The sequence below is a fragment of the Labrus mixtus genome, chromosome 4, assembly GCF_963584025.1.
Source record: "Labrus mixtus chromosome 4, fLabMix1.1, whole genome shotgun sequence".
Classification (NCBI taxonomy): Eukaryota; Metazoa; Chordata; class Actinopteri; order Labriformes; family Labridae; genus Labrus; species Labrus mixtus.
Genome location: NC_083615.1, coordinates 19,218,676 through 19,240,025, shown reverse-complemented (window position 1 = coordinate 19,240,025; position 21,350 = coordinate 19,218,676). Strand labels below are relative to the sequence as shown.

The 21,350-nt window shown below is 43.1% G+C and overlaps 1 protein-coding gene across 1 annotated transcript; it reads left to right on the top strand.

The window, feature by feature from the left end:
- Nucleotides 1-1,642: 1,642 nt before the first annotated feature.
- Nucleotides 1,643-18,961, top strand: prr5l (proline rich 5 like). Its single transcript, XM_061036168.1, has 9 exons — nt 1,643-1,876; nt 8,162-8,295; nt 10,706-10,786; nt 11,575-11,623; nt 12,384-12,441; nt 14,591-14,682; nt 15,043-15,180; nt 15,266-15,383; nt 18,244-18,961. Exons 2-9 carry the CDS (start codon nt 8,174-8,176, stop codon nt 18,588-18,590), a joined length of 1,005 nt encoding a protein of 334 aa, XP_060892151.1. The 5' UTR covers nt 1,643-1,876; nt 8,162-8,173; the 3' UTR covers nt 18,591-18,961.
- Nucleotides 18,962-21,350: the final 2,389 nt, after the last annotated feature.

Below are 21,350 nucleotides of genomic sequence, written 5' to 3'. Positions count from 1 at the left end.
GATCAGAGTGGATTTAGAACAAGAAACTTCACACACATGTTTTGAGGAGCTCTGAGACTTATTTACACTGAAGAGGAGAATATGTGACCTTTAAAGTGTGATGACCTAAAAAACAGAGAACAGAGACATTCCGTTTATTTACTCGTCAGTCAGAATCTGAATAACGCTTGGAGCTGTTGACTGCTTTTAAATGTTTACACTGAAGTGTCACCTGAAAACATTTCAGTTCTTCTCTCTCAGTTTAAACAAACAGGAAGTCTGCAGCTGTAAACAAACAGTAGAAGAAGAAGTGAGTCAGTTCCTAACGACAGAAACACAATCGTTAACTCTGACGGCTCTTAATGTGACACGTTACATCATTATTTGTATTTCCTGTTACTTCACACTTCGGCTGCCTCACATCAAAACGGTTCCTGGGTTTGTTTGATCACTTTTTCAGATCCAGGCGATGATATAAATATGATCATGAAACATCAAAGTGAGCTCATTAATTTAGGACAGTAATACAGTAAATAAATACAGGCTGTGATATATATGATATTCCTCAATCTGAGTACTTTACTTTAAGTTTAAAAAAGAGAAATACTCAGCAGCGGTAGTCTATAATGGTTGATGCACATGCCCTATGTACAGAGTCTGAAATCATCAGGAGCGGGCAGACTGGGTTCAGATAACCTGTGGCTCCTTTCCCACATGGGACGGCTGTGGCTCAGAGTCAGTCGTCTCTGAACCAGTAGATCGGGGGTTCAATCCCCAGCTCCTGTAGCAACATGTCCGATGGGTCCTCAGCAAGACTCCTAACCCTGAGTTGCTCCCGCTGCTTCGACGGCCGCGTGTGAATGTGTATGAATGGATGAGTTAGTGATGGACTCCACTGATGGTGGTGGCTGGGTGTCGGGATGTCGGACAGTAGTAGTACCCCTTTGCTGAAGGTTACTTGTATCTAAGAAATGCTCAGCCCCCCCCAGGTCCAATCATAATATACCTGCACACTTGTTCTTACCAAAAGATCTTTGGATACTTTTTCCCGGTGATGTTCCAACATTTTTTTATTTAAATCGTTCAAATCTAATTTTTCCTCAAAGCAGAGAGAGCCTGGCCCCCCCTTGAGATCCCAGGCGCCCCTCCTAGGGGGGCCCATACCCCAAGTTGGTAACCAATGCCTTAGAACAAATCAAATAAAGTCCAGTCTTTGTATTTGTGATGCTCTGAGTTGTTTTTCAAACACTGCACGCTTAAGTCCATTTACCATTAAAGTATATTTTATTTTGATAATCACATTTTCATCTTTGACTTTTCTACCTCAGAGTTCAGAATGCATTTCTCCCTCTTAGAGTATATTTATTAACTATGTTTGAATAATGTTGGGGACTTATTCTAACACCAGTCTATTTATAGTATAATAGTTTATTATTGGATGATGCTGATCTGTGGCTGTGATGTCATCCTCGAGGCGATCCAAGAGAATAATTAATTAATTAGTTTAATACATTTAAATTGTTTCTTGTTGATCGTATCATTTATGTAATAACTAATACATGTTAAGTAAAGTAGCATGCGGATACAAAGTGACTTTTATTCTGAAGGCAGGAACCGTAACAGTGAGCAGTTAGCTTTGTTAGCTTGTTAGCTCGTTAGTCTGCAGCCTGTTGCTCCACGCTGAGTGTCTGTCTCAGTGAAGCCCGGAGGACTGAGATGTTTGAGCGGGTCTGAAGGGGACGAAGGGACTCTCTGCTCTCCGCACAAACAAACTGTTTACTTCCTGTTTGTTTGCTTGTTTAGTTTGTTTGTTTGTTTGTTTGTTTGGAAAGTAAAGCGACGCGTTGAGAATGAGAGATGAGTTTTGAGGAGGACCGTTTCTTCATCAGCCGCGGAGGTGAGCGCGCGCGCGCACACACACACACACACACACACACACACACACACACACACACACACACACACACACACACACACACACACACACACACACACACACACACACACACACACACACACACACACACACACAGAGTGCTGGTTTTAATTCCCATGATGGTCTCCTGTATTCACCTGTAGGTTATGACACACTGAGTTTCACCTGAAGACGATTTCAGACTTGTCGATATTTCGATATCCTACCAAATGTTTGAAAACGATAAAATCCCCGATGATATTTTAATGAAAGTGTCTAAAAGAACCGAAACTTTAAAACAAACTTCAGGTGTTTTAACCTGAGAGGAGAGAGAATGAGCTTTGTCTATGTTTGTCCAACAAACTTTTTAAAAGGTTTACCTGCATTTTTAATTAACTAGAAAAAAGGTCAACATTTTCATGACTCCATACTTTTTCCTTCTTTTCAATATTTTCTGAAACGTTTTCATACAAATACGTTCCAACTCTTCCGATACTCTGATACTTTAGGATTCTTTTTGTGCTTTTTGATGGAGATAGGACAGTGGATGGAGTCGGAAATCAAGGAGAGAGAGAGAGTGGGGAGTGACATGTGGGATGTGAACCCGGGCTGCCCGCTTGAGACGACAGCCTCCATGCATGGGGCGCGCGCACTAACCACTGCGCCACCAGCGCCCCTAGGATTCTTTCTAATTCCTTTGAATCATTTTCGTTACTTCAATACTTTCCAAAGATACTTTTCCAAACTTCCCGACTCTTTCAAATCTTTTGGAAACTTCTGATGTTTACATACTTTTTGTTATTTACGGAGCTAAGATCATTTTCAGTCCTTTCTGATTCTTTCTGATGCTTAGATGCGTTTACAGATGTACCGATTTTTTCCGATACTTCTCGATGTTTACCTACTTTTTGTTTTTTAAGCTGGTGAGATACTTTCCGATGCTAAATGTCAAAATGTTACTTGGTACTTTCTGATATTTTTCAATAGTTTTCGTCCAGCGCTTCCCGACACTTTCTGGAGCTCAGGTACTTTCAGATTCTTTGCGATGATTTCCGACAACTTTCATCACTTTCCGATGCTTAGATACTTTTTATTTACTTTTGTAAATGTAAAATCTGAAATCATAAAAACGGATTCCTCACAGATTTGAAACAGAAAATGATGGCTACAGGTCGACTGTCTCTCTCGCGCCCTCTCTCTCTGTAGCTCTACTCAGACCGCCGTTTCAAGCTGTGATATTTACGCCCCTGTGATGTTTCGCCTGTAACGGGGGGAGGTCTTGACCCCCCCTCTGTACTGTCTTCAGAGGTAGTATAGAGGCGTTACAGAGGAGAGGAGGGATCAGCTGAACCAGCGAGGGCGCACAGCACTTTGCCGTACTTCCACAATGCTGAAACACAAAATGGTTCACAGACTGGGACGCCATTACAACACCGTATCAGAATCTACATGAACGTTCAAAGAGGTGATGGCGGCTGAGTTTAGAAAAAAGCCGTCTGAAAAGGGTTTCTGTCTCTCTCTCATAATGACATTATTTCCTCTGAGTACTTTCCCATGACAGGGGGCCTCTGCTGCAGAGTTAGCACACATGCTAACACTCGTATCTAAACTCATGAAACATCAGCACGCCCCTCAGTCCGCTCGTCCTGCTGTAGAGTCGTTTCTTCCATCGTGTCAAGAGGTTTTAATCAGCTCTGACGGTTTGGACTCTCGTTTTCAGTCAGCTGTGTTTGACTCGAGGTGAAGTCTGGTTTGGTTTAGTCTGGAGACCTGGCAGAGTTTTAGAAGATATCTGAGCTGCCATGAGTCAAACAGAGATTTCAGATTATCTTAGCTTAGCATAAAGACTTGAAGCAGGTGGGAACAGCTAGCCTGGCTCAACAAAATCCCCCTTCAAGCATCTCTGAACCTCCCTGATTCTCATGTAGAGTCATTTCTCATTTGGTGGGAGTTAAGAAACAAACCAGATCAGACCATGAAAAATAATATGTTAATAAGTGAGAATTAGGGTGTTCTCAGACCTACAGCTGGCTGCACACTCGACAATTTTTGGCCTGATTCAAAGTTTGTTCAGATTTTCTGCTTTTCGCTGCAAAACAGAACACACGGCAGGACAGCCAGCTGACGACGTCAATCATCCTCCTTATTTTGTACGAGTATTTGTTCTCTTCCGACAGATCCAGGCTAGCTATTTCCCTCTGTTTTAAGTCTTTATGCTAAGCTAGGCTAACTAGCTGCTTGGTGAGGCTTTATTATTTAGCGTACAGACATGACAGTGGAGTCAATCCAAGCATCTGAGGGTGACAAAAATCGTTCTGTCATGACGCTAAAGTGACTCAGCTCTCATTCAGACACTCCGTTTGAATGAGGAGATGCATGGGATATTTAGAGATCATACACTGACGGGGTGGAGGAGGCTGTGATGGAGGAACGGGGTGGGGTTGACCTTTCTTTTGATGACTGGTTTTGGTGTGTACCATATGGGTTGTCATAGTGACGGACATTTACACGCACAGTGATGCTTTACATCCTTTTTTTTCGCAGAGCAGAAGTTGAGATATTTCATATATTTCTTTGAGGTAGTGAATCATCACCTCTGACGTAAAAGATCTTTGGGATCAGAGCGACAGATGCTGAGAGACGTTGGAGAACTTACACCGAGTCTCGTGTGTGTGCGTGTGTGTGTGTGTGCGTGTGTTGAACTGCGCACACATGGTCCCACTCCCACACACAACCTGTAGTCACACACACAAACAGTCGTAGTGACGAGCTGTCAACACTGTAGATTGTTCCTTTGCTGTTTCCTCGCCTCACAACGTTAGGGACAAGGAACGTTTGATTCACACGACAGAGCGTCAGTCAGCGGTGAAATATTATATATTATATTATGATAAATATTATTATATTATATTATTTCACTTCAGCTTCACTCTATTTATCCAACAGATTTGGTTAATATCTCTTTTCCTCTTCTTATCTTCCTCCCTCTCCTTCCTCTTCCTCTTAGCCTCATCCGTTGTATCAAACAGTACAGAGACGGGCTAACTGGCTGCTCTGTGAACTAGCGCCGTAAAGACGTACGCCCTTCTCACCAGATGACCATGGCCCGCTGCCAAAGTTTAACCTTGTCCTGACAGCATATGAGCGTAGGCTATCCCGTCATATACATTATTTTGAAGGTGGAACAATCTGAAGTGTGGTGCTTTTATTTTGAAGGTGGACAAACTGAAGTGTGGTGCTTTTATTTTGAAGGGGGACAAACTGAAGTGTGGTGCTTTGTATTCACCAACTGTTGACTCAAGCAGAATCACTCCCGTGATTCCTCGCCAAGCTCGACCTCATCTTTTTGTTATTGTTTTGATCGAGAGCCCCCTGGTGGTGGGGATTACGTACTGTGCCTTTAAGGCAAAGATCTGAATATGTTAACGTTTTTCGAGTTTAGTTCTTTTTTCTGGAAGACTAGTACAGTACAATGGAGGATTGGCCCACATGGATAAAACCAGAAAAACAACAAACACATAGTTAGTAGTAGTTAGTGACGCAGGACTCCAATAATCTTTAAAATGATAAAACAACATTCAGATACAAACGAGTTCAATAATTAACGATATGCAGATTCAGCAAAAACATTAGCCTAAAGTTTAACCTTCAGAATCTTTGACGTCAGCAGGGAGGCTCAGAAATATTTATGTTGTATTCAAAACAAGTGAGAGAGTCGTTGTTACTGTGTTTTAAATATAAATCATTAGGTTCAGGTTGAGTCCATCTGCTGCAGCAAAAGAAGAAGAAGAAGTTCTGACTCCTCCCCCTCCTCCTTGTCATTCGTTCCTCGTCTCGGCGGTCTGAGAGTGAAATCAGTATTTATTGACCTCCTCGCTCTGTGTCAGACCGCAGCCGGATAAACAATGGAGTGTTTGTGTTGACGGTCATCACGGGGGCCTCTCATTGGCTGTGATCAGAGGAGATAGCACAGCGAGAGCCGGCGGACACACACTGAGCTGTGACATCCCATCAGCCACCTGGGCAGAGACCCGGCCGGGGACGGGAGCAGCGCTTTCATCTCTGCGTTGTTTTTCCGAGGTTTTTGGATCCGTAGTTGTTCTCTGCTCTTTGATTGGACGAGAAGGTTTCCAGGTCGGATTCAGACACATGTTCAGATAAAAAAATATACAAAGCAACATTAACGTATATAAACATTAAAAACACACACTGGTAGAAAAGGTGAGATAGAGAAACTGTGCAGCAGGAACGTGCAAGAAGAAGATTCTGTTCTCTGTAATTTTAATGATCGATGGTACCCAAAAGTACTGAAGCTATTAAGACAGGTGTGTAGCAGAGGAAAGAATCCTTGCTCTTGCAAAACTCTCTCTCTCTTAGGCGAAAATGTTTTCTTCATGAAGGTTGCCTCAATTTTTTATAACTGAAAACAAGAAATTACTCAATATTTGTGACGAGGACTTTTTTGTTTTGTTGCCGTGTTATCGTCACACGTATCTGATCTGTACTCGAATGATCTCAAAGTTTAAAATCCTGGTTTTGTGAACCCTGACGTAAAAGTGGAGCGTCTGTCTCTGCAGCGAGGCGTCTCTCTCTCTCTCTCCTGCAGCTGTTACTGTTTGTTTGTGTAAACGCCCGCGCTCCTTTTGATCTGTAGCTTTGTGGCTGAACGTGCAGTGAAGGTGTGAAACTGCTGCATGAGAGAATCTTCTAAGTAAAACCTGTTTCCTCCTCGTGTGGACGTCAACATCGGTTTCCTTCCTCCAAAAGGGATTCCACTCCAGACACTGAAACCTCACTTTTATAAAATAAGTTTATTTTAGCTTCAAACGTACAATTAAGTGTGTTGAGTCACTGCTGCCGTGTAAACCAGGACAGACCTCTCCGTGTAATCAGGACCGACAGCAGCATTTACTGGACTCAACTGTAAAAAAAAAAAGTCCCATTGAAAGAACTTTAATTCTGTATTATAAGCACACAGTCCCTCAGTCAGTCAAAAAAACAGAACATGAAAGAGAAAGTGACTGAAAGTGTCCCATACGGACAAATTAAACGTGTGGTTTTTAAGTTGTGTACTAGAGATAATAAGCCGAGTGGAGTTCAGAGAAACGCTGATGTGAAAGTGCAGAAACACGTGTTGAAACCAGTGTGAATCGTGAAAGCTGTCGCTCTCCACACAATCAGAGAGAGAGAGAGAGAGAGCAGCGTCTTCTCGTCTGTGCCTGTGCTTTCTGGAAAGCGAGGCGGAGTGAGACCTCTGCGCTGTAAACAAACAGACGGATCTCGGGTCAGTACGGCTGCACAGGAAGTCGTGGTTTGGAGGACGCCAATGTTCTGTGTTTCTAAATGAATCAGACGCTGAAGCTGCTCGGTGTCTGCTCTGCGTCTGCACGGTGACGAAAACCTGCTCGTCATCAGGCGGTTTATACGTCTCAGATGTTTCCTCAGGAAGTTTTCGTACGCACATTCATGCTCCCCTCAAGATGAATCCTACTGACTGTGTTGGACTTTTCTTTCTACACTTTCATTCAAATATCTCAACAGCTATTGGAAAAGCTCTCTTCAATGTTTAGAATTTAGACTGCAATACACATTTTAAACACTAGGGGTCAGAGTTACATATTGCTCTCTCCTTTGCTTGTTTCAGTTTAAAACGTGGTATTGTAACCATGGTCCGAAATTAACATTTTGACTCACCGGCCAAGGTGGCAGGTAGATGAAAAAATTCACCGGTCAAACATGTTTTTTTACCGGCCAAAATAACACATTTTGTTTTTGTGTCCTACACACATCTGTTACAGTACATTCAATTGAGAAGGCATTATGTTCTGTTTAATCAATAACAAATTTAAGTCACAGATTCGATCATGTCATCAGATCAGGAAATTGAGAAATTGTAAAAAATATATATTTGCTGGTCTTTGTTTTTTGTATTATTTGTAGGCAGTAGTTCACAGACGTTGCTATCGCTAAGTTAGCTGCAGACACAGTGAGAGTGAACAGAGAAAAGTCGAACCGACCGTTTGACCGGATCACATGTTCCCGACTCGGTCCGTACGGATCAACTGTTTGCTGAAGCACTAGAAGTAAACAGGTGCGCGTGGTGGCTGGCGCTCCGGTGTGTGTGTGTGTGTGTGTGTGTGAAAAGTGAAAAGTACTCGCCAAATGGAAAATCTACCCGCATTTGGCGCTTGCCGGGTGTTAATTTCGGACCCTGATTGTAACAATGTGATGATTCATGACGACCTTGTTTGTTTCCTCTCTCCTCAGCAACCAGAGTGCATGATGGGATCTTTCCGGCGTCCCAGGCCTCGGTTTATGAGCTCTCCGGTTCTGTCGGACCTCGCTCGTTTCCACGCCAGCTCACCTGCTCTACAGCTCTCCAACGCCAGTGTGTGGAACAGGTCAGCTGCACCCTGACAGAAAACACTCCTGCATCTTCTTACTGTGTGATTTCATGTTTTAATTTAAAGTGCTAAATTAAACAAAATAAGAAAGGCAAGCCACAGCTGCACGACAGCATATTTTTTTATATAAGCGTCAAGTTCTTCTCCATCGTCTCTCTTCTCTACTTCCCTGTCTGATTAACAGCCGTTTTGCTTCCCCGTTGGTTAGCTATAACATTCTTCATTGGCTACAAGTTTAAAGCCTAAAACTTTAAGTTCACTGACTGTGGTGAGGTGACACCTAGCACACAGCTAGCAGCTCCCAGCTGTCACTCAAAGAGGCCATGCCCCCTAATTCTACATCCCTTTAAGCCTTAATATAATGTAAACAGGTGAGTTGTATAAACATTCAGCCCGTACAGTTGAAGAGAGAAATGAGCTCTAGAGACCCAAACTGTTTTTGTACCAGGATGTAAACATGTTTATTTTAACATGGAGCTCTATGGGGACTGACTCACTGCAGGAGACAGACTCTAGTGGACACTGGAGGAACTGCAGCTGTAAAGTTGGACATTTTAACATGGGGCTCTATGAGGACTGACTCACTGCAGGACACAGACTCTAGTGGACACTGGAGGAACTGCAGTTTTTTGGCACTTCTACTTTAGCATCCAGTCTGTCGTCCTCTTGAACTCAGAGACAAACTGCAGTTGTTATCACTCAGCTTAATGTCAGACTCCTTGATCCCAAAACACAAAAGTGATATTATCTGTCTGGTTAAGGTGTGTGTGTGTGTGTGTGTGTGTGTGTGTGTGTGTGTGTGTGTGTGTGTGTGTGTGTGTGTGTGTGTGTGTGTGTGTGTGTGTGTGTGTGTTATGGGTCCAAACATCAGCTTATAGAGAGAGTAAAAGTGCTGGCTTGTTTTTTTCCAGACCTCAGAGTAAAGATAAGGTTCTGTTGAAGGTCAGGAGGTTTCTGATTCTTTTAGGCATGTGTACCTCCAGTAAAATAAAACCATTAAAGCGTTAGTACACACACAGGTGTTGTAGTTTACTCTGACTAGACCAGGACTAGTTTGTAAAGAGGTGGACCTGGGCAGCCTGTAAGGTTGCAGATATTTCCCGGGCATTTCCGTGCTCGTGCAGCTCAGTCCCTCTCTCTCTCTGTGTTGAGTTTATTTCTCCTGTCAGTAGAAACTTTGACTCCTCTGAGCGTTCGGCCGGCTTCCTGCTCTCTGGCGCTCTGCAGGATGTTTAGGAGGAAGCGGAGGTGGCAGCCGGCTCACGTCCTGCCGACCAGCTGAGTCGCACACGAGGACGGCCGACACACACTTTACAATAACTGAAAATAAAATGATTTACAGGCTGTTCCTCTTGTAGAGGAAGCTGCAGGAGCTCAGGGACGAGATCTCGATACTTATTTTGTTTATTCTCTAGAAGCTTTACGCCAAGTTTACTCGATAACCATCCTCTTAAAACTGAACTGTATTTCCTCTGCGTTTTCAGAAACCGCCGTGCACACGGACACAAAAGCGACTAATAATTATAGAGTCATGATATATATCGGTTCTGATAATGTGTCGTAGGAAATGAGGAATATTTTAGAATTTTGTATCATGCCGATGATTTAACTGATAAAATCAACCGCTAATAATGGCGCTCATTTACTTATTAACAGGCCGTACGTTCTTACACAGTAGGTGGTGCGAGTATCAGATTACTTCATGACTGCTGTGTGCTGCTATGATTCAGAGGGGAGGAAGTCGTCAAGTTTTAACATAGTGAATCTTAAAAGTCACCTGAAGAGTCGTCATCCCAACAAATAGCCTTTAAAGTCATATGAAGCAGCTGTAGCCGCTAGCGTTACCACCAAGCCAAAGTGCCGAACCGACAGGCGTCTGAAAACTGAAGAAAGTTAGCAAGAGATGAGAAAGACAGAGTCCAGAGGCTAAAGCAATGATTGGACAGAAATGTAAAAAGTCCCTTTTTTTTTGTCCAACAGTCAAAAGGTAGTTGATTAACTTTTATTAACAACAAATAATTAGTTTCATATTTAGCTTTTAAAATAATCAGAACAACAACTCACTCGTCAAAAAACTTTGCAGTCAAATGTTTTTTTTTAACCACTTATTGAGTCTAGAAGTCTTCAGGTTTACCAAAAACGTTGTATGATAAATGAACCAAGCTGCGACCTCTGGTGTTGAAAAATGAAGCTGATGCTGAAGTGCAAAATCCTACAGTTCCTTGAGTGTCCACTAGAGTCTTAAAACCCGCCTCAGCTCCAGCTCTCAGCCTGTCGTTAGGTTGACTGAAAGTTAGGCTGAGACAGCATTTCCAGCATGGAGACCACCATGACTCCAGCGCCCCCTGCAGGAACAGTGATTTCTGACCTTTCCTTTGTTTATTTGTTTGTTTGTTTGTGTCCTCAGTGTCCAATCAGCTGTGATCAAGGTGTTTCAGGGCGGAGCTCTGCAGAGTAACGAGCTGTACACGCTAAACGAGAGCATCAGGTGAGTGTTTATTCTGAAGTAATCGCCCCACATTCATGTTATTCAGATCAAATCAGAGTTTTTTAGTGTCAGGGGAATTGTTCTGTGTTGTGTTACTGCCAATTTCCACATAGTCCATGTGCGCCAAGGTCCGTCAGCGCCGTTTGCTTCCACTCTAGACAATGCTCCTGTTTCCACATCACATGCTACAGTCTGTCTCTGGAGTGTGCAAGCACGGCCACTCCGTTTCAAATACGCTGAGAGTCTATTTTCAACGGCGCATGCTGCAAGAACACGTCAAGCTAGACAGAATAGAACAAACCGGACAGGAAGTCGGACAATTCAACACATCGTAAGCCAAAAAGACAAAGCAACATGTTGTTAGCACGTTGTTCTCTTTATTCCTGCGTCATCTTGTAGTTCTCCTGTGATCTTGTAGTTCTCCTGTGATCTTGTAGTTCACCCGTGATGTGTGTACAGCTGCTCATGACTGAGCTCATGCTCCCTCTTTAGCGTAGTAACAGAGGCGTTACAGAGGAGAGACGGGATCAGCCGAGTCAGCGGGGGAGCACAGCGCTGTGTGTGTGCATGTCTGACTGTGTGTGTATGTGGAGCTACCGATGTGACGTGCTCTCTCTGAGGACGCTCGACTGGGACACCAATGTTACGCAGTTGTAAAATAAATATGAATGTCTGAAGGTGTGATGACACGCTGTAGTGGAATTGCACTGTAATGAGGATCTCCGTCAGATCAGCTGTAGAGGTTTAAAGAAGAATCATGTTGGCTGATCCTCTTTGTGTCTCTGCAGGTGGCTCCTAAAAACGGAGATGGGCTCCTTCATCACCGACTACTTCCAGGTACTCTCACTCCTATAAAACCACCTCACCTCATCCTTCAGTTTGTTTTGTATGGACCCTAAATATCTCACATCAATCGGGCCTTACTAACTTCAGACACGTTGGATATAAAAAACTGTCTTATGTTGAATTTGACGCTCGGTCAGTTCAGAGCACCGTATTTATTCTCTTCATTCTGTAAGATCCTCGCCCTCATTTGTTCTTTGTGACAGTCAGTCGGTAACGAAGTGAAGCAGCAGCAGCAGCTCTGTAATGAATCTAATCTGTGCTCAAGCTGCTGAATGTCTCCTGATCCGTTGATTAATCAGAGCGGAGCAGATCAGCTGATGCTTGTTGACGAGGAAGAGGAGCCGGAGGAGGACTGACTTCCTCTTCCCGTCAGCGTCCTCTGACAGATAAACACCATCCTGTCCTCCTCACTGTGACAGAGACAGTGACCTTGACTTCCTTTCAAGGTCACGAGTCTCTTCCTGTTTGTCACAGAAGAATCTCTTCAAACAGTGAATGTTCAGACCAAAGCAAGGAAACAAGGAAAGATCTTCAAGTTTATCTGTTCAATCCTACAACCTTTGAGGTCTCTTTAAAGGAGCAGTATGTAACTCTGACACCTAGTGTTTAAAATGGGTACTGCAGTCCTAATTCTAAACATTGGAGAGAGCTATCACTTTATCATTTCACTCACTACACATCTTACTGATTGGACCTTTAAAAATAAGAATTTAAAACCACCTTTTCACATTTTTCTGTGTTTTTGTTTCAGAACCAGCTGCTGACCCGAGGTCTGTCTGAAGTCCTGGATCAGGTTCTTCTTCACTCAGGTGAGTTCAGGTCGTGCTCTCTGAAGCTGTATTCACACATGCACTCCCCAAAGTGGTAACACTTTATATTAAGGTGCTTGTAATAAGCATAAATAACAGGTAATAAGTCACTTATAAGACCTTATTAGATTCGTATTAACACAAATAAGACTATAGAAGTGTTAATATAGGCATAATTAACGCATTTATTATGTCTTATAAGACACTTATAGGCTCTTATTAGAAATGTATTGACACTTTATATACCGTCATAAACATTAATAAGATGTTTATTAACATTAATAAGACTTCATGAGTGTTAATTAAACTATAAATTAATTTATAATTGGCTTGTAAGATATTAATTAACACAGAAACTTGTTTATAGACCACTTATCAACATTCATGAGATGTTTATTGACATTTATAAGACTTTATTAGGTTCATATTAATGCCTTATAAAGGTTAATAAATACTTTATTATGCACTTATTAAGAGTTCATAAAGCTCCTCTGCAGGTACTGGATCTAAAGTGGGAACACTACTTATAAAGATTAATAAATACTTTATTATGCACTTATTAACAACTCAGTGGGAACATGGTCCAACTTTCAAGTAAACGCAGAAACAAAAAGGAGGTCTATTGAACTTCCACTCAAACAGTTTTTGAAAAAAAAAATGCTTCTACAAATACAAGTATTTTTAACGTTAACTGTAAACAAAAAACATTTGGTGTGTCATAGCTACCAACATATCTGGTCAAATTCAGGGAAAAAGCATAGTTGATTTTAACCCATGTTACTGTAAATAAAGTGTTGAAGGTGGACAAACATCAGAAGACTAGGACACCTTGAGCCCAAGGTCTGAATACCACTCAAGAGGGTACACAGGAATACATTTTCAAACTTTGTATGTTAGGAACACAAATATTGCAGGTCAAGATTACAATATACAATTTACTAATGCAATTAACAACTTAATAAAGTGTGCACATGAAATAAAACAAACATTTGAAGTGTCTAAGCCCAGTCTTTTTTGTCTCGAAGGTTGGGCTCACTATCCAGTTAGCTGCTCACAGTTCTATGGTGGATGCTCTTGTCGGTCTTCTGGATGAGCCCAAAATCCGCCTTTTACCAAAACCTGACCTACAGACAGGTCACACCACCCCTATAAAGATAAACATGCACGTCAGCATCAACACAGGCTTCATCTCAATTTAAGCACTTTGCATTTAACACCAATTATTAAAATAACATCTGTTTTTACAATTTTCCATTAGCTCTGTTGTACTACAAAAAAGGTTAAAGATTTTCTTTATCAATTTACTGTTGAGCTTTTTATTGATAAGACAACATAGGACACTTTACTGTAATAACTGTACTATGAAACACTGAAGTTCTGTGTGAGAGACTCCACAAAAGAGAGTGAAATTAACAAAAGAGGAAAAAACTTTAATCATAACTTGCATTAAACTATTCCTTACTCATTTACATACATACTGTGGCTAAGCTAAGCTACTTTCACCCTTCATGGTGTCAAACTTTTGCTCTTACAGATCACAAAAAGCCTGAATAAATACTACATTTTTCACAACGCAAACACTAACTGATTAGCATTGGCATATGACATTTTACATAGACTAGGCATTTTTCAATTGTATCTATAAGTGTCTTATAAGACATAGTTAATGTGTTAATTATGCCTATATTAACAATTATATAGTCTTATTTGTGTTAATAAGAATCTAATTATGTCTTATAAGTGACTTATTACCTGTTATTAATGCTTATTACAAGCACCTTAATATAAAGTGTTACCCTCAAAGTTTCTAGAGAACTCTTGGTGCACTGCACCTGAAACCTCCTGAAAGGTGGAAAGGGGGATAATATAATTTGTTATATGTAATCATTTAAATGTGTTATTTATCAGTGAGATTCCTGTTATAAAATGTAATCACAGCACATCACCCATGTTTGTGTTGTGAATCTGTTTGAAGCTGTGGAAGTCGATAATGTTCAGTCTTAACGTGATAACATACAGAGTTAAATCCCCTCGTTGTCCTGTCGGTCTGTTTATGTTCACAAACAGCACAACAACAGACACATCAGGCTAACGTTTAACCGGCTAATTTCCTGTGTTTGTGACACGTTTCCATGGCAACCACCTGTAGGCGACGAACAGCTTGTCGTCCTCGCAGACATGTGGGACCGGTTCTTCTCGGAGATCCTCCCCACACTGCAGGCCATCTTCTATCCTGTGCAGGTACACACACACTCACACACTCACACACTCACACACTCACTGTAATCCACTGACCTCTCCACTCAAATTATCCCTAATTGATGTATCGCTTTAATGAGCAACATCCGTGTGTGTGTGTGTGTGTGTGTGTGTGTGTGTGTGTGTGTGTGTGTGTGTGTGTGTGTGTGTGTGTGTGTGTGTGTGTGTGTGTGTGTGTGTGTGTGTGTGTGTGTGTGTGTGTGTGTGTGTGTGTGTGTGTGTGTGTGTGTGTGTGTGTGTGTGTGTGTGTGTGTGTGTGTGTGTGTGTGTGTGTGTGTGTGTGTGTGTGTGTGTGTGTGTGTGTGTGTGTGTGTGTGTGTGTGTGTGTGTGTGTGTGTTCAGGGTCAGGAGCTCACAGTGAGGCAGATGGCTCTCTTGGCCTTCAGAGACCTCGTGCTGTTGAAGCTCCACCTGAAGGAGACTCTGGGAACTGCAGCCTCCGTCCCTCCTCCTGTCACACAGATGCTGCTGGTGCTGCAGGTAAACATGGCATCATTAAAGGACAAACAACGTAACTAATCACTGAACAACCGACTCATCTAAACCCTCTCTCCGTCTCTGTCAGGGCATCCACGAGTCCGGGGGTCCCAGTTTGGAGTATGACCGGCTGGAGCGTCTGGTGGAGGTCGTCGTGTCTCCGTATCTTAGCAATGCTCTGCTCAACAGAAACCAGCTTCAACTAGGTCAGTGCTACGGGAGGAGTCACTCTGATATAAAAGATCAAATCTGCTAATTAATGGTTCTCACAGACTTAGCTAGCTGCTAATAGCTGCTAACATGTACATAAAATAATGTTGTAATGTTCTGGTAGTAAAGAGTGGATCTCGGACTTGTTGGACGGTCTGTTAAAGCTCACAGAGAGACAAATTATTAGTCTGATATTTACATGAACAAATCTCCAAAAGGCTCCAACAGCACAAACACAGCCCAGAGGTTAAAGGTCAGGGACTGAATTAGCTGAGGGGACACCTAGCAGACAGCTAGCACCTGTCACTCAAGGAGGCCACGCCCCCTAATTCTAACATTCAGCCCGTACAGTTGTCATGAAATTAGAGCTCTAGAGATCCAAACTGTTTTTGTACCAGGCTGTGAACATGTTTATGTATTGCTGTAAAGTTTGACATTTTAACATGGGGCTCTATGGGGTCTGACTCACTGCAGGAGACAGACTCTAGTGGACACTGGAGGAACTGCAGCTTCTGGGCAAAACATTTTTTGGCCTTTTATGCCTTTATATTAGTGGATAGAGTCAGAAATCAGGGAAAGAGAGAGAGTGGGGAACGATATGCTTGAAAGGAGCCACAGGGTGGATTCAAACCCAGGCCGCCCGCTCTCGAGGACTAAAGCCTCTGTACATTGGGCGTGCACTAACCACTAGGCTAGCAGGGCATACGGAGTTTGCAAAGTTCACAGTATTTTTACATTCAGCTAAAACCAGGCCTGCACTAAAATATTTTAAATTCCTAACAACCAAAGTCCTGACTCTCAAAGCTGGAAATAACAAACATGGCGGATGACAGGTTGGAAGACATTGTGATGTCTTCTTTAAACTGAAAACTCACAAAGACAGCAGTTAAACTCGGGATAAGGTCTTGCAGAAGGTTTGAAAATGGGCCGTTTATGTTAGCGCTCGAGCTGGACGTGAGTAGAAACTGATTCGCTGCGGTCGTTGTTCTCTCTTCTTCAGTGCACCCTGTTAAAACATGCAGAAACTACAGAAACAAATGGTGATCTTGATAACGTGTTGGGGTCAGGGGGTGAGTAAATGTGCTCGTTAAATCCTCTCAGCAGGAAGCTCAGCAGCTAAATCTGCTTTGGTTTCACTGTGACAGGTCGGAGGTGAATGAAGCGGGTCACAAAGTGTAACACACCTGTCACAACAACAACTGCACACCTGCTGAGCTCAGCTACTACTTACACAGTATGAGGGGTGAAGACTTTCAGGCACACATTCACTCCTGAAAATGTGTCGAGAATATTTCAGGACTCTCTTCCTCTAAAATCTTCCCGACCTGTTGTTCACACATGTCCCTCACAGTGTGAAGTTTACCCCGTCTGATGGGGGGAGGGCGTCTCAGAAGGCAGGACATGACGTAGAGAGGACACACCAACATAGTGGAGTTTCTCCTCCAGCCTCCTCGTATTTATTCTGCAGAAAGTCAGTGAGCTGATGTGAGAACGCAGCAGGATATAATCAGGAGAATTCACCTGGAGCCAGTGCACGCCACCTCTACCATCTCTGTGCTCTAATGAACCTGCTGCATTATGTTTCCTGTTCTCCAGTATGTTCTTCTCCACTCTTTAGTTCAGATTGTGACGTCAAACATACACCTGCAGTAAACGGAAAACTGGGTTCAGTTTACATTTGGGGGACTCCGAAACGTCTGCCAGATGGTAAGAGCTCAAAGCCAGCGATCCAATCAAATTCATCCCAACGTTATGTCCTGCCTTCTAACTTGTGATTGGTTCTCTCCCGTTTCAGTTGAAAATATGTCAAGACACCACGCTTAGATTAAATTGTGTCCTAACAGCACGCAAGCGTTATTTGTCGCGCTTGATCGCACGTTCGCTGTCCACTCTGCATCCGTTCATTATTTCATTCTTTGCTCTGTGAATTTAGTTTCCCCTCGCAAACAATATGACATGTGGTGCTGTTATTTTGAAGGTGGACTAATGGATGTGTGGTGTTTTGTATTTTGGAGGTGTTGACTCAGATCGCTCCAACTCATCAATAAACGGCTCGCGGTGAGCCGATTTCTTTTTTTGTCAAAGCTCATGGCCTCGTAGAGCCCCCTCCTTCCTCCTTCCTCCTTCCTCCTTCCTCCTTCCTCTTTCCTCGTTCGTCTACACGAGCTTGCCGGCTGTTCGGACACTCCAACAGGAAACAATAGAAACAAACTGGTTTTGTCGCTGATGCTCACTCGCCGTGCATGCTGTGAAGACAGGCTGCTCCTCGTGGGGACTTAAACACTTGATGCCGCTAACTTGATCTGGAACCAACAAAAAGAGGACAAACACACAAACTATTGTGATTTTAAAAACTAGCTGTGTTTTCTTAAACTGGTAAAATTAAAAGATGATGAAATCATTTTTCTTGTGTTTTCACGTCTCAATTCACTTCAGTCTGGTTTCCCTGTAGCATTGATGCTAACGGATGCTAACTGCTCTTTCTATCAAACTGAAGCTTCTTATCCGTCTGTGTTCAGCAGCTTTTATAATTTTGAATTCCTTCCTCCACGTTTCATAAACTGAAACGTCCAGTCAGAGCTGAGAAAACCACAAACATCACCCCAGCCGCTAAATCCTGATCAGATTAGGTTCCTAATCCGGGCTCTGAGAGGGAGGTTTCTCCTGCAGGAGGCCACTTCAGGAGCTCAACCACACTTATGTAAAAACTACAGAGTGAAATATCCCACAGTGAGCCACAGGAATTCTCACACACTTTAATCCTTTCATTAAAACAAGCCCCCCCCCCCCCAGACTCTTTGTCGTCGACGTGTTTGAAAAACTGTAAAACTTAAATTTTCTTATTTCCTCATCCAGAATCCCGCCATCTGCGACCGTCTGCGTCGTTGCTACATCCGGAGATCACCGTCACTCATCATCATCACGCTTCCTCCGACTCCTCGTCTCTGGCTCCGCTGGTAGAGCAGGAGGGCGAGGCCTACCTGGAGAAGACGGGCGGCCTGAGGCGCCACACTGTGGCCAACGCACACTCCGACGTCCAGCTACTGTCGGGGAGGATCCACGCCGGGTCCGAGGAGGACAGCGGGATGGGAGGGGACGAGGAAGGGGTTGGGTTTTTAGTCGGGGGCGGGCCCTTGAGTCCCAGGCCGTTCTCCAGCCAACCGGATATGGTGGAGTGTCCGAGGGGAGGAATTATCTGCTAGCTGAGCGGCTTTTGAGAGAACGCACGCAAGGGACGATACAGGACGGGAGAGGAGAAACTGGGAATTATGGGAATTAAGAACCAAGACAGTCAAATACAGGACGAACGAGAACTAAAGATGCCGGATGGGAAAGAAACAAAGCAGCAAAAACCTGCCAGGCGAGTCACATAAACAGGAACCAGGAAGGAGGAGGAGACCTGGAGCTCCCAGCAGGACCACGGCTCTGGATCGGGATCAGTCTCTGTACTGGGAGGACTGGAACTCTTTACTGGGCAGAGCTGCAGGTTCTGGATCTGCTCTCTTCAGGTCGTGTAAATATGTTCTTTGAGGTTTTTGTTGATGACAATAAAGATTAATTCAATTCAATTAAACTTGCCTTGAGCGCTTAACATACTTTTTTTTGTGCAACATAACTAGGCGAGCCTGATCAGGCTGTAACCTGGAAGCGGGGAGCCCCGGTTGAAATCCGACCTGTGGCTCCTTTCCCGCTCTCCCTCTCTCTCTCCCTCTATCCACTGTCATGTCTCTACAATTTAGCAAGCGGGGGGTTTGGGGTTACCAATAATCCCACCGGCAGCAAACAGGAAGCTGCATACGAGTTAACATGGCCAGGAGGCGAATTAACGTGAGGTTCTCCTGGACTGTAAGAAGGAGGAGAAACTGATGGAGGGTGGAGAGAGTGAGAACGCCTCTTTGACATGTCTTCCTCTTTGTACCACGATAAAGAGGAAAGAAGGAAAATAAAAGTGTAAGAAAATTGCTGCAGCCTTCAAAATCTCCGGTGATTTGAACTCGATCATTATTCTCTGGATTTTGAGGGCTGCAGCAATTTCTGTCCCCTTTTTATTTTCCTCTTTATCGTGATACAAAGAGGAGGACACGTCAAAGAGGCTGTTTCTCCTTTGTGGTCTTTAGACGTGAGCCCCCCCCCCAAATGGGGGCCTGATTACTGTGGTCTGCCAGTCAGATAGTCAACTATCTGGGAAACGAGGACTGCATTGTTGTCATCTCACCCAGCAGAACCGGTCTGATGGTGACCCTCACAGTGCTATCCGGTCTGTCCAGTCCAGAATATGAGTGAACATGAATGGAGGGATTTGTAAATACTGAGATAAAAGTAGAAAGTAGCTGTCCTGTAAAAAGTGGAGGGTGACAGTTGTCACTCAATCACTTTAGTCTGGAATCAGGTCAACATTTCAGGACAAGTTAAATGTTCAAATCAATTAAAATCCCTCGTCTCTCCGATCCTCAATTTTAGTTTGACATGTTTTTTTTCCTCCAGTTTTGAAGTCTTAAAGTGACAGGACATGTATCTGGTCTGAAGGTCAGCAGAGAAACACTAATGTGCTCTCAGAGCATTTGACCTTCATGGGGATTTAACAACCTGACTGCTCATTCTCCTCTTGACCTCTGACCTCTGACCCATGCTAACTAGAGAGCAGTATTAAGGTCAGGAGTAATTCCTCTGCTTCCTTCCTCGTCCTGCAGATCCACTCTTTGACTCAATCTCTGAGCTGAGCTGGACAGAGAAAGAGTGAACTTTCAGACTCAGTCCTGCTTCAACAAGAAATTTTAAACAGCTGCTGTAGCGCCCCCATGTGGTGTTTTCAGAGAAGTGACTTTACTGGACTGGTTTTATTCAACTGCTTTGCTTCCTCATTTCTAAATACAACACAGTTTCCTAAAAGTTAAGAAACTGTGCACTAACAAATATTTTATTGAAATTAGAAGAAAGTCAAGATGTCAAACGCTGAAAACTGAGAAATAATTTGTTTTATTCTTTACAAAAATACACGCCCAGTTTGAATTATGAAGCCAGCAACGCGTTTAAATAAAGTTGTGTCAGGGTCATGTTTACTTCTCTTGGCCATTTGAATCTGCGATCTTACAGCTTGTCTGCTGTTGGTACCAAATGCAGCAGTGAGGTAATGAAGACTACGGTGTCCCAGAAGTTCAAATGTCAACATTGCACGTTTTTTTTTTCTCAGAAGGTGAATGTTCTTTTTTTGGCATCTGGTGAAATTAATTAAGCAAGCATGACTCTTTAAGGCCCCCTCCCCATGTGCCCACTCTCTTCTGATTGGCCAGTTCTCTGGAAGCCTTCTGGGGAAGCAGAACGCTGCAGGGCTGCCAGGGGAGGGCTGCTCTCCAGAGCTGGGAGAAGAGGGTCTGTGTAAGAGGTTTCACCGGTTTACATAGAGGCTTGAAGATGTCTGGTGAAATTCTTGGTTTCATATCAGAGAACTATGGAGTGATTTGCAGAAGGCATTTTCTTTATAATTAAATAGAAGTCAGGAGATTGGAATGTGTTTATTAGAGATGTTTGTGTCACAGTCACATCTACAACATGAGATTAAAAAATAAACTCTGCTTTATTTCTTCACAAACATTCAAACAGGACCAAGTCCAAACTCCTCGTCCTTCACAGAACTCCTCCACTTCCGTCTTTTTCCAACCTGTAAGTGCTTCAAAGACAAACTCTTTACGTCAGACTGTACACTATGATTTTACTCTCATTTCACAGATTTGGCACAGACATTGTTTTTTCTCTCTCCACAGAAAATCTTCAGTCAGTTTCACATGTAGGGGAAGTTACAGATTAACTCTCTAACAGAAACATTCAATCCTCAGCAGGAAATGACTCGACTCATTCACATGAAACAAAAATAAAAACATCAGACGTTACATTTCAAGTTTAAGGCAGCCAAAGATAAATTATCTGATTTATTCAGTGGGTGTTTCTGGGAGTTGTAGGAGACT